The sequence below is a fragment of the Ruditapes philippinarum genome, unplaced genomic scaffold (genome assembly GCF_026571515.1).
Source record: "Ruditapes philippinarum isolate M1 unplaced genomic scaffold, ASM2657151v2 ctg32_1_1_1_1, whole genome shotgun sequence".
Classification (NCBI taxonomy): Eukaryota; Metazoa; Mollusca; class Bivalvia; order Venerida; family Veneridae; genus Ruditapes; species Ruditapes philippinarum.
This window is the reverse complement of record NW_026860502.1, coordinates 30,211-43,402: the sequence shown is the minus strand read 5'-3', so window position 1 is coordinate 43,402 and position 13,192 is coordinate 30,211. Positions and strand designations below refer to the sequence as shown.

Here is a 13,192-nt window from a genome sequence, read left to right as displayed (position 1 = left end):
ATATCACTGAGCTATGATGTATTAACTCGTGTGCATGTTGCTCTCAACATATGAAGACAGCTCAACAACATAATTAAAAAAAAAACATGAACATTTCGAATTTTATTTAAAATTTTAAAAAATAGTTTCCATAATGATAAGAATTGCTGCTCGTGTAAACATGTATATATATGAAGTCACTGTCAAGACATGTTAGTTAACAAGATTTTATTTGGCTGGTTCATGCACATTCTTTTAATTTACATGTCTTAAAAAAAATCTACATTCAATATTGTTTAGCAAGAACTGAACATCTGACCATTTTTTAATCAAGGAAAAGTAGCATTTCTCATTACATTGAAATTCTAAAGTATTAAATAAAAGTTACTCTATTAAAAGTACATGTACTACTGATCTAGCATTTAACCGGTAAGCATCTCAAGTCAAAGGTATACATATATAAAATGTTTCTTTCCCCTCCCACTACCATCCCACAAAAATGTAATTGCCAAACCAAACTTTTGAAACAATTAGATAATTTCCACTTACCTTTAGGTCTACGTTTTTTAGGCTGTGGTTTTCCTTGTAATGCCATAAGCTCCGCCTCCAAGTCTTCATCGTTATCTATATCCCCATATAACTCCGCCTCAAAATCTCCTAATCCACTCATGCCCATCTATAAATATAAATCATGACAAATTTCCATACAATTTCAATACAAAGACGAAACAATTTACAACTAAATCACAGATACTGAAGTCCTATATAAAACAGAAGATTTTATGAAATGCACTTGTTATTTATTTCCTTATAGCAAACCTTTCAAACATAGCAATATATAGCAAACAACATTCTTTAAACTTTTCTTAATACCTAGAAATAAAGCTGTCTGAGGTTTATTCTCCTCATACCTTTATCAAGACAAGTACTAAGTTTTGGCTTTCAATTACCAAACTTTGTAATTTATCAAATCAAAGACGGTTAATAAGCATCTCTAAGGTCAAGGTTAATACAGACTTTAAAGGCCTTTATGCCGGTAAAAATGCCCATTTAATTTCTCAAAAGCTTTTTATTTACTTTGTCCTGTTATAGTTTACAAATTTATCATAATAAGCCATTGTATTATAAATTGAACCAATTTTTGCTTCTTCTATTTTATGGTTTACCAGAAATAAGTACAGAACTTTAACTGTTATAATGATTTGGCATTTTGTATCACAGTATAGAAGTTCAAATTACCACTTTATTTACAATTTGCTACCTTTTTGCTATTTGCTTCAGGTGGTAAGCATCTAACATGCTGTAACTCAATTTTTTATGGTTTCATATCATAAATATAATGCTCAAATGAAGATTTATCAATATTGTAATAGTTCCATAAAGCATTACTTGTAAAGATATTACCGAATTTACATTCCATGTTAATAAAGGAAGGTAATTAGAAATTTATATTCTATAAAGTCTAAGTCAAATTTTTCAATAAGAAATGAATGCATATATTTTAATGATTAATCATTACATATAATGTGAACAAATATTTGCAGTACATATTTTACATATTCTTCGATGTTTGAAAATTGTTTTAGAAGCAGAATTATATACATATCTAAAATTTCACTTAAGTGTAGTAACAACCTAATAATTAACCATTAAATTCATTATTATGTCTTCATTGAACACATTTTTGCACTTTCAAAAGAAAAAATGCCCTCATTTCTGAGGCTTAATGTGCCATTTAATATCTAAACACAGTTTAGAATTGTGTCAGACTGCAAGAGATATATGCAGTATGTATTCTATATTCACAAGTTGACATTGGTGTGAACGGGGCCTAGAGCTGTCATCGATATCGACAATATCGATGTATCGTTGATATTTTTTTGCCGATCAATAATCGATACACATTTTAAAAAATCAATACTTTTGACTTATAAATTAAATGTCTAGAAATTATAAAATTCACCCAAAATATATACAGAAGCAGTTATTTATATCTAATGTTATGCTTTTGTTATATAGTTGAATTATTTCATAGCAATGGTGACAAAAAATATTGTCTGGAAAAAATCATGCAGTGGACAAGACACTGTACAGAACATGTTTTTGACTGAAATCATTGAAACAGGTATGAAAGAGAATGACAGACAAGTGAGCATAGGATATTATCGATATATCGGTGTATCGTTGATTTTAGTCACTTGATATCGATATATCGTTGATGTGCTTTGCACTGAATCAATGACAGCTCCAACGGGGCCTCATATAAGGTTCGAAATCAGATCACGTGCAAATCTACGAATGTGGTGTATGCAGTTTATTGTAAGCGTTGCGAACGTTATATTTATGTTGGAGAAACAGGGGATATGTTGTACCAAAGACACCTTCTAAATTTATCCAGAATACGAACCAAGTACAACGATCCGTTAGCGGCACATTTTTACACGAACGACCACACAGTTAATGATTTTTCAATAATGGGGCAGGAAAAGCTATACGGGAATGACAAATACAGAAAAACAATAGAAAATTTGTGGAAAAATAAATTAAGAACCTATAGATCATAATTATGGAGTTAATACCAAAGTATAACGCGATAGACAGCAAACAACGCCACGGCGGGCGTTGTTCATTGATGTTACGTCACTTCCATTGTTTTGTTTGATATATTTGTATGTAAAATAAATGCTGCTGAAGAAGGCCGCAAGGCCGAAAGCTTCAGCAAATTTAAATTAGCGTTTTTGATTATACGGGGAAGTCAAAGACCGGGCCCGCGAAGCGAGTCCGGGCTTTGGCTTGCCCAGCTATAGACTACACATGTATATTTAAAAGAAAATGAAATAAAAAAACAATTAAAAAATATATAGAATTATATACCTATCAATGAAATTTTCAGTGTCAGTTCTAGTCGGGCGCCGCCATTTACAATGTATCGCAATGATAATAGGCGGGGTATTCCGATAACGGAACAAATCTCAACTTTTCGGATAAATGATAATCGTCGAGTGTTCCGAGTGAAAACGGAAGCGGTGCATATAATACTGAATGACACTGAAAGAATGAAAGGAATTTTTAACAACTTCCCCGTTCATAGGCTTTGCCTAATTTCATATTATATATAAGCCTCTCAGTAATGATCATTAAGATGTTAAAAATGGGGCTAAACTAAACAGTTGGGAGGAAGACTATTTTGATGGTATTGTGTCCTTGAGTAAGGTATCAGGTAGTTATAAATGTTAAAGCAGAACTAGATACGCTCTATAATCATTTTAAAAATGTAAACTCGCAAAATACTGATGAAGAATGCTTTGAAATTCCAAACGATATGACAGAAAATTTAAATAGGGATCTGAACTACCTGATACCTTACTCAAGGACACAATACCATAAAAATAGTCTTCCTCCAACTGTTTAGTTTAGCCCCAGTTTTAACATCTTTACTGAGAGGCTTGATCCATTCTACAAATTCTAATTTGAACTTTGTCTTTTAAATTAAATTTTTGTTCACTTTTGATCTTCACACTTTACATGGCAAAAGATCTAAATCTAAAATGGTTATGGCTTCTCCTACAAATCTGGATTACACAGTAAATTTAATAAATTATCCTAACCCCACCCACACACAGGCGCTTGTCACATAATCAAATATTTTACATAATCGGTATATATATGTATACAAAGATATACATATATAGACCGATTATGTAAAATATTTGATTATGTGACAAGCGCCTGTGCACCCACACTCAATGATTTCGAGACGTTTCGGCCCCAAGACATATCGGCCCCAAATTACCCAAGACGGTTCGGCCCCAGACGTTTCGGCCCTTTACCAAATCGGCCCCAGAATAAGTACTGTGTTTTAAACCGGTATATTAAAATTTCATAGTTATAATAATCATAAATGACAATTTTCATGAAGTGGAACGCCAATTTCCAAGTACCTTGAAAGATTTACGATACGTCTTATATATTTTACGTAAAAGATTAAATCTTTACCAAAACCATCAACGATTAGATACTTGTTGCATTTAATGTTAACTTCAATGTTTATGTATATCTCATAATAAATAGCTACTCGTAATTATTTCCTTGATATTGAAAAATCTAACACATTTAATTATCACGTAAGGAAAGTTAGTTGTTCATGCACGTGAAAATCGAAATATCCGGTCATGTAATTTTACAATGAAAAGAAAACAGAAGCCATAATATCTATAATTCTTTTGTCACTGTCAACATTGTTTGATTAAACTAATTAATAAATATATAGCAAGTACATTTATGATTTGGTTTCAGTCTTTCAATCACTTTAATAACATCTAGCATCTATCATTATCTAATAACAATAATAATTAAAAATATTATCAGGAAATTATAGCAAACCGTTTTTTAATTTTTTGAAGTTTTCTCTGATATTACTTACATAAAGCTATAAACTGTTAATTAGTTACACCTTGAAAAAATACGTAGGCCTATAGTTTAATTAAGATAAAAAATAATGTTTTCTAAGGAATAATTGTAATTAACTTTCTTAATCAAGAAGTTTTAGTGGTTTGTTTTATAAATTAAGGATTAACCTGCCTTTATTGTTTGTTAAAAACCTTTAAAAACATTAACGTATATGTAGTGGTAGCTGCCCGTCAATCCCAATAGTGGTGGCTGACCTGAACCGGAAGTGATGCGCGAGTGACATCGCAGTGTTCCTGCCTCTTCTAATCTGGTCTTCTTGCAGAGCGGACGTATCAGAAGCTTTGAAGATTATCCATTCACATCCTTTGTGTACATTATTGTAAGTTCCCATTTACCATTGTAGTTTTACTATAATGGTGGCAGCGGTGATTTAATTCTAGCTGCGGCCTGTATTTTTGACGCTACCAGTCAGAATCCACGTCAATTTTTTCTTGTTTGTTTTTTTTTGTGGTTTTTTCCTCCATTTTTTCCTCGTGGATTTTCCCCTTAAAAATTGTATACCGGTATCAATTTTTGTTCCCTAAGCCTAGCAATTCATTAAATTGAATTGCAGAGGAATTTTTTAAGCACGATATTTCTTTATATTGTGTATTATTGGGTATAAATTAAATTTTATATCGGGAATTTTTATAAGGTATCTCGGGATACTTTCAACCGGTGTTTTTTCTGTCAATTATCTGTGAAGTTTTATAAATAAAGTGTTTTTATAAACATTGTATTGCTTTATTATTTAATATGGCGACACACAAAGAATTTCCAGGTATGGAAGAGTCAACTCGTTTCATAGTTGCGATTAATTTTGCTTCTAAGGAGGAATTGGCTATGATTCCAGGGGTAAGTGATAAGTTAGCTACCATTCTCTTTTCTATTAGGGAAGCTGGTGGTAATATTACCCCAGAAATATTGTCGGCAGTATGTCGTAAACATTTTACCGGTGAAGAATTGGGTAATATCGATTTTTCACTAAAAGAAAAAGTGGAAAAGTCTCTTTTCAATGAGGGAACTTCAGTCGATGAAGTTTCGGAGAGGGACATCTCGGCAGACAGATCATTTAAGTCTATGAGTGAATTTTCAGGGTCTGATCATTCGGAAACATCTGAATTGAAAATTGCCGATATCAAAGCGGATGAGCCTATTGGGACTTCAGGAACATTACAAGATCCTGTAGTTCGGCCTAAAGAATTTATGCCAACTGGGACTTCGGGAAATGTAAATGATCCTGTAGTTCGGCCTAAAGAATTTATGCCTAATATGCAGAGGGGTACTTTGGGGTATTCGATGGTAGACTTTTCTACACCGAAATTTCCTCGGAGTATTCCATCTGGCTATAGGCAATTTATGTCGTCTGCTTCAGATGTAGATATAACAGAAACCCCTGTTAAACATAACACGCCTTATCAGGCAGGGGGTTATAGGCAATTTGTGCCGTCTAAATCTACTGCAGGTGTTCTAACCCCTGATGTTAAATTTAACATGCCTAGTATGGTGGGTGGTTATGATCAAGACTATGGAACGCCGTTACGGTCAAAGTTACCTGCAAGTGCTTTACCAAGGAATATTACGTTTGATGGTCGTGGCAGCTGGGAAGCTTTTCATTTAAAGTTTTCGCATTTCGCAGAACGCTGTCAATGGTCATCGGATGATAAATTTGATGCGTTATGTTGGGCGCTAGAGGGTAAAGCGTTAGATTATTATGTAATTTTACATAAAAACGGTGAGGGGCGCTCGTATATGTCACTATGTAATAAGTTAGAGGCAAGATTTGGTGAACAAATTTTGCCAGGTGCTGCACAGGCACAATTTCATCAGACTAATCAGAACCCGGGCGAGTCTATTGATGATTTTGTGGACAGGTTACTTAGCTTGGCAGGTCAAGCGTTTAGTGGCTTACGGGAGTCATTCGTGATTGACCAAGTCATGAATAGATTTTGTTATGGCTTGTTAGATAAGGATGCGGGACATTATGTATACATGCATAACCCCGAGTCTATACAACAGGCTAAGTTGATCGTTCGTAAATATCAACAAAGCTATCAAGCTTTGTATGGTAAAAGTAAGCGCGATAAACGGCGTGAAGAGGAGAGGGTTTCTGCGGTTAGAACTGATAAACGTATCAGTCATACACCGAAAGATAACTCTTTAAACATGGATACTGTAATGAGTGCTATCAAAAACCTTGAAAATCGGTTTGATAAGCTTGATAAAAAAATTACAGTAGATCAAAAGACTACCGTTCCTGGGGAGAAGCCAAAATCTAAAAAAAGGTTTAAGTGCTATGGCTGTGGGAAGTATGGACATTTTAAAAGAGATTGTCCTCAGGATAAAGCCCCTATTCAAGAACGGTTAAACCAGGAGGGGTCGGGAAAGTCAGTGGCCCCCCGATCCTAGAATATTCTCCGGTTAATGAGTCTATTCAAGACCACTGTGTGAACCCCTGTAAGAATATGGAAAATATTCAATGTGAAACTGAATCTGAGCAGGTTATAGTTTGTCAAATCAGGTCAGCGTCACAATTTTCCTTAAAGGTACAGGTGGGGGAATTGCCGGTCACAGCTATTGTGGATACAGCAGCGCAGGTTACTATTATATCTGAGAGTATATTTAATCAGCTTAAACATAAGCCTAATAAACTCAAGGATGTTAAGTTATATACTGCTGGGAAAGATATGCCAATGGCTGGGTTTATTGTGGGGCCGGTAAGATTAAGGATTGGCTCAAAATGGTATTCTGAGAATATATATGTTGCTCCAATTGAACAGCAAATGTTACTGGGGTTTGATATTCTTTATACTAAGGGTCAGTCTATTTTGGATATGGGTCAAGGGGTTATGATTTTCGATGGTATGCACATCACTCTAGATATTGATTCAAGTAAGGGTGCACCTGCAGTGTCTAGAGTTACTGTTGCAAAACGAAGAGTTATTCCCCCTTATTCAGTGGCTCATGTAAAGTGCAATATGGAACACAAATTAACAGATTATATCATTGAACCTCTAGAACAGACTAAGGCCTTTAAACCTAGAGTTCTTAGAAAAGGTTTCACTGATCCTGTTATGTGTATCATAAACCCCACGGATGGATATAGAACATATAGGAAGGGTACTGAGATTGGGAGGGCTTATCCGGTATCTAATATTAAACAGGTGGGGGAGGAGGATGAGGAATATTTTATACGTCAAGTTTTGGGAGATAAGGGGGTAGGAAATAGCATTGAGCTTAATGGTAAAGAGCATTATGTTTTACCGCCGTATCTTCAGCAATTATATTCCGAATCCTGTAAACATCTTGATAAAGAGCAGCAGGGTCACCTAGCTCAGTTGCTTATAGAATATAAAGATGTTTTTGCGCAAGATGAATTTGACCTTGGGAATTTCACTGCTATGGAGCATGTTATTGAGACTGGTGATGCAAGACCGATTAAACAGGGTATGCGGCGAACACCAGTGTGTTTCGCTGGTGAAGAAGAAGCCCATCTCAATAAGATGCTTAGGGCAGGGGTTATTCAGGAGTCAAATTCAGATTGGGCCTCTGCTCCGGTGCTTATTCGGAAGAAAGATGGCTCGGTGCGCTGGTGCATCGATTACAGGGCACTCAATGAGAAAACTGTGAAAGACGTTTTTCCCTTGCCTTTGATCGATGATTGTCTAGATACTTTATCGGGCAGTATCTGGTTCTCTAAATTAGATGCCAATTCGGCCTATTGGCAGGTACCGATTAGAGAACAAGACCGGAAGAAGACCGCTTTTATTACTAAATATGGGTTATTTGAGCATAAGCGCATGGCGTTTGGGCTATGTGGGTCACCTGCTACTTATGCTCGTATTATGAATTTAGTAATGAGGGGGTTGACATGGAAGACAGTATTAGCCTTTTTGGATGATATTGTTGTGCTAGGTACAAGCTTTAGAAATCATTTAATTAATTTAAGGGAAGCCCTTCAGCGATTTCGAAGCTATGGGTTAAAGCTGAAACCTAAAAAATGTATATTTTTTCAAAAAGAAATAGAATTTTTAGGTAGGAAAGTTAGCGGTGATAGCCTGGCCGTTTCAGAAAGCGATATTGAAGCTGTTAAGAAATGGCCCGTTCCTTCAAGCTCGAAAGAGGTGGAACGGTTTATGGGCTTAGCTAATTACCATAGAGGGTTTATTAAGAACTTCTCAATGGTAGCAGAACCCTTGTATTCCATAACAGGAAAGAAACCATTTGTGTGGCGGGAAGAGCATCTAAGAGCATTTAATGTTTTGAAGGAAGCTTTAACTAAACCGCCTATATTAGCTTTACCAACCCTGGGGGACCCGTTTATATTAGATGTAGATGCCTCGAACCTGGCTATAGGTGCCGAGTTAATACAGGTCCAGGGGGGGGAGGAAAAAGTAATAGCATATGGTAGTTATGGATTTACAAAGGAGCAAAGAAATTATTGTGTCACTAGGAAAGAATTGCTGGCTGTAGTTAGATTTACCCGGCAGTTTAGACACTATTTGCTCGGTAGGCCGTTTACTGTCAGGACTGATCATTCTAGTTTAAGGTGGCTAATGGGGTTTCGGGAACCACAAGGTCAATTGGCGAGATGGTTGGAGGAGCTATCTCAGTATAATATGGTGCTGCAGCACAGGCCAGGTCGTAATCATGGTAATGCCGATGCATTGTCCCGTATTCCTCATGGGGATGGGCATTGTAGGGTAAACTATGAAGGAAATCGACTTGGGGATTTACCTTGTGGGGGATGTAAGTATTGTAAGAAAGCCCATGAAAATTGGGGGTCCTTTTTTGACGATGTAGATGATGCAGTACCATTGGCCGGTAAAAGTCATCAGTTGACTGGTGGTCTTGGGAAGCCAGCCAGGGAAGGTACTAATGTCTACGGGAATCAAGTTGAAACTAGATTAGTCACTAAGAATGATAAACCAGTTTATGCAGTTGGGACTATGAGAATGAATCTCGATAGTTCAGAGTTTTCTATTAGCTCCCCGTTAGTGAACATGTTTAAGGAAGTCATTGAACACATCCCTTGGGAATTTTCTGATAAATTAAGTCCTTGGGATGAAGAATTTGGCATAAATGTGGTCACAACAAGGAGGGGATTAGCTTCTGCAACGGATAGGCAAGACAAATCAAGTCAGTCCAGTATACTGTCTAGCCAGGGATCCTCTGCTGCGCAATCCTCTTTCACCGGTCAACCGGATGGTCCTATAGTGCCATCCGGAAGGTCACTAGCTCGATCGGCGAAAAAACATAAGAAGGGGGCCAAGGTAAGATCTAGTTTGGGCACCCAAGAATTGCGCAGTTGGGGATTCTCGGTAGCAGAATTAAGTCAGGCTCAGCGACAGGATGAGGAATTGCTGTTTGTTCTGGGTTGGCTAGAGGGAAGAATGACTCCAGAGACGTCTGAGTTGTTTAGGGCTAGTCCAGCGGCTAAATTTTATTGGTTAAACAAAGAGCAATTTCTTCTGTTGGATGATGTCATGTATCAACATGATAGGGAAAGTGATGATGTCCGATTGGTTATGCCCAAAAGCCTACGGGAGGAGGCTATGGCGCTCTGCCATAGTTTACCTTCATCAGGTCACCAGGGGTCTCAACGAACTAGGGAAAAGGTTAAGGAAAAATTTGCCTGGTATGGGGTAGGCCTTGATGTGAAAAGGTATGTTTCACAGTGTGAGGTCTGTAACCAGAATAAAAAGGTCAATAGACAAGGTAAGTGTCCATTGATGGAATATCAGGCAGGGTCACCCATGGAAAGAGTTCATATTGACTTTCTAGGGCCGTTACCAAAAACGCCTAGGGGTAATGAACATATTCTCATGATGGTAGATCAATTTACCAAGTGGGTGGAATGTATTCCTCTCCCTAGTCAATCAGCAGAGGTCACGGCACGAGCTGCAGTGGACGGTTTCTTTTCAAGGTTTGGAATGCCCTTTGAAATATTTTCTGATCAAGGTAGGAATTTTGAATCGAAGCTGTTCACTGAGGTTTGTAAAGTCTTGGAAATACATAAAGCTAGGACTACTCCGTATAGACCTTCTTCGAATGGACAGGTAGAAAGATATAATCGCATACTAATGGATGCGGTTAGGTGTTTTATAGGCAAAACGCAAAATCAATGGGATTTGTGCTTGCAACAAATAGCAGGAGCGTTAAGATCTTCTGTAAATCGTATGACGGGGTTTACAGCTAATAGGCTAATGCTTGGTCGTGAGGTGAATATCCCAGCTCAAATGATGTTCCCACATAAAATGGGTAAGGTAAGGGACCCTGAAGACTATTCACAGGAGTTGAGTGTGAGTCTGCAAGAGGCTCATAAGCTGGCTCGTGATAGGCTGAAGAGTTCCTCTAAAAGAATGAAGCGTAATTATGATTTACGTGTGTTAGAGCGAAATTATGAGGTTGGGGATAGAGTTTACCTATTAGATACTGCAGTGCTTAAGGGCAAATGCCGTAAGCTCTGTCCTCCTTGGAAGGGTCCGGGGGTAATTGTTACCAAGTTATCTTCCGTACTCTTTCGGGTAAAACTCAGAAATGCGGTATTCGTGGTTAATCATGATAGGTTAAAGCCATGTCATGACCGCGAGGTACCGCGATGGATAAAAATATGGGAACAAAGCCCAAGAGATATTGCATGTCCGAAAGGCGACGATAAGTTATATTGCCTTTGTCAAAAGCCTTGGCAAGGAAGATTTATGATTCAATGCGATCATTGTGGAGAATGGTTCCATGGATCGTGTGTAAATGTAACCGCAGTGGACGCATTGAATATTAATCTTTATAAATGTCCTGATTGCATGAAAAGATCTAGGAGGAACTAAGTCTAGATTTGTATATTTTCAGATTTCAACATGCCAAGACACATGAACATATCACGGGTTCAAAACTTCACAGCTAGGCTGAAGTTGGTGAACCCATTTGAGCTAGCTAGGGTGGTCACCCTGTCTGACAGGGAGGATCGGTTCAGCACCTTACTGGACCAAGTTGGACTGGCCAAGGGGAGGAATTCCGGTGGTTGGCTTCACAGTCTTGCCAGAGAATTGAATGTCCTGCAATTCCACTCGCCCGAGTGGATTAGTCAGCACGTGAGCTACATTGCCCGAAAACCTAATCCAGTGTGGAAGGACGCCCCCCAAGGTCAAAGTAGGGATGTTCGTCTCCAGTCTGATCCTTTATTGGAGAGGACTGGAGAGCATCTGGAGCCTGAGGAAGCATCTGAACGGTCTTTATTGGCCGCTGAAGGTGTTGAGTGTGAGGTAAGCTCTTTATCCTCGGGTGGTGCGGACAAGTTATTGGACTCTAGTCCTGTTCGCACTCCGGTGAAGCCGGTTAGTCCCGTGAAGCCACGGATGCGAGAGGAGTTGAGTGAGCACAAAAGGCACACTCCTGTAAGCCGCCCGGCTAAGGCCTTTAAGCCTGGCCTGGGTGGTAAAACCTACGCAGAAGTGGTCAGGACTGTTACTGGTGGACACGGTCCAGGACCGGTGAAAGGGTCCCAGGGTAAGAAAAATAGGCCCAGGGATCACCCAGAAAGTGTGGTCAGAGCTGGTAAGAAGCCAAAACTGTCCATCACTATAACCTCTCCCTCTCCTATTGGGAAGAGGTGTCCGGTGTCTGGTTGTACGGAAGATATCAACCGCAAACATGCATTGGTTTGTCATCTTCCGGGTGTGTTTAACCCTCATTTGTCTGGGGAAGAGGTCTCTCAGAGAAGGTTAAATGCCCTTAAGCTCATTACCAGGTGGCTTTTGGGTGCACACCGGGACTTAAGTGATTTAGTCAATTTAGTAGAATCACTTAGTCCACAACCTGTGGAAGAAAAGCCTGATGATTTATCCGCACAGGCTATGAGGGACTTCCTGAAAATTCTAAAAGAATCAGTGCCTGAGAAATTGACATTAAAGCCTTGTGGTAATAATGTCGGGATCTTGGTTCACTGGAAGTTCCTTCTCTTTATGGTTTCAATGTTAGAGAAGGAGCAACAGGAGAACCTTGGACGGTTATTTGACATGTCCGAGGAAGATAAGTCCCAGCTTCCGCAATATCCAGATGGGTTTGATAGCCATTGTCATCTGGATAGAACCCTTAGGGATTTAAGGATTTCTGATGCTTCTCTAGAGGCATTAGAAAAGTACAATCCTCTGGAAACCCATGCGGTTAATCTAGTAGGAGTGGTTGGTGTGTTTTGTGACCCCGCCACATATCCTTCTAGAGAAGGGGTTCGGGCATGGGTGGATCAGGGGGTTGTACCAGTAATTGGTTTCCATCCGAGATTGACTCCCAGTGAATCCAATCTAAGGAAGCTGGGGGAGGTCTTAAAATATCCAGGGGTAGCAGGTCTCGGGGAAATTGGCTTGGATCGTACTGAGGATCCTGAGAAGTGGGCTGACCAGATGCTGACGGTAGAGAGAATCCTCAATTATCTCTTGCCCGAACATGTTCTGGTACTCCATTGCCGTAGTATTTCAAAATTGACGGGCAGCTACCACTACACTCCTCCCCTTCCTATTTTTGAAGTCTGGCCATCCGATCAGACTGTGAGAATCTAACCCTGTACTCAACTCATGAGGCTACAGACCTATTTCCTGGTTTCAAACCAGTACTGGCACGGTACCTGAACCTTTTGGTACAATGCCTAAGAGTGACCGATTTTAATCGATCACCCAGCCTCCGAAGAGACTTAAACGGGCTCCCCCTCCGAAGACACTGAGAGCGCTGGGGGATGTCTCTCAATGTACAGCCTTCTAGCATTGGCGGA

The 13,192-nt window shown here is 38.8% G+C and overlaps 2 protein-coding genes across 4 annotated transcripts in view; one reads left to right on the top strand and one right to left on the bottom strand.

Moving 5' to 3' along the window:
- LOC132760321 (coiled-coil and C2 domain-containing protein 1-like) overlaps positions 1-680 on the bottom strand; it is a 38,645-nt gene extending 37,965 nt beyond the window's left edge. For all 3 annotated transcript variants that reach the window (XM_060752271.1, XM_060752272.1, XM_060752273.1), the window contains exon 1: positions 529-680. In XM_060752271.1, the coding sequence (XP_060608254.1) occupies positions 529-655 (127 nt within the window). In that variant the 5' untranslated portion in view covers positions 656-680. The remainder of the gene's footprint in view (positions 1-528) is intronic.
- A 3,923-nt stretch (positions 681-4,603) lies between these two features.
- Positions 4,604-12,983, top strand: LOC132760367 (uncharacterized). Its single transcript, XM_060752351.1, has 2 exons — positions 4,604-4,768; positions 11,278-12,983. Exon 2 carries the CDS (start codon positions 11,286-11,288, stop codon positions 12,981-12,983), a length of 1,698 nt encoding a protein of 565 aa, XP_060608334.1. The 5' UTR covers positions 4,604-4,768; positions 11,278-11,285.
- Positions 12,984-13,192: the final 209 nt, after the last annotated feature.

Bases quoted from the DNA above. Each gene is read 5' to 3' on its own strand.
- LOC132760367 (XM_060752351.1), top strand. From the start codon at position 11,286: ATGCCAAGACACATGAACATATCACGGGTTCAAAACTTCACAGCTAGG.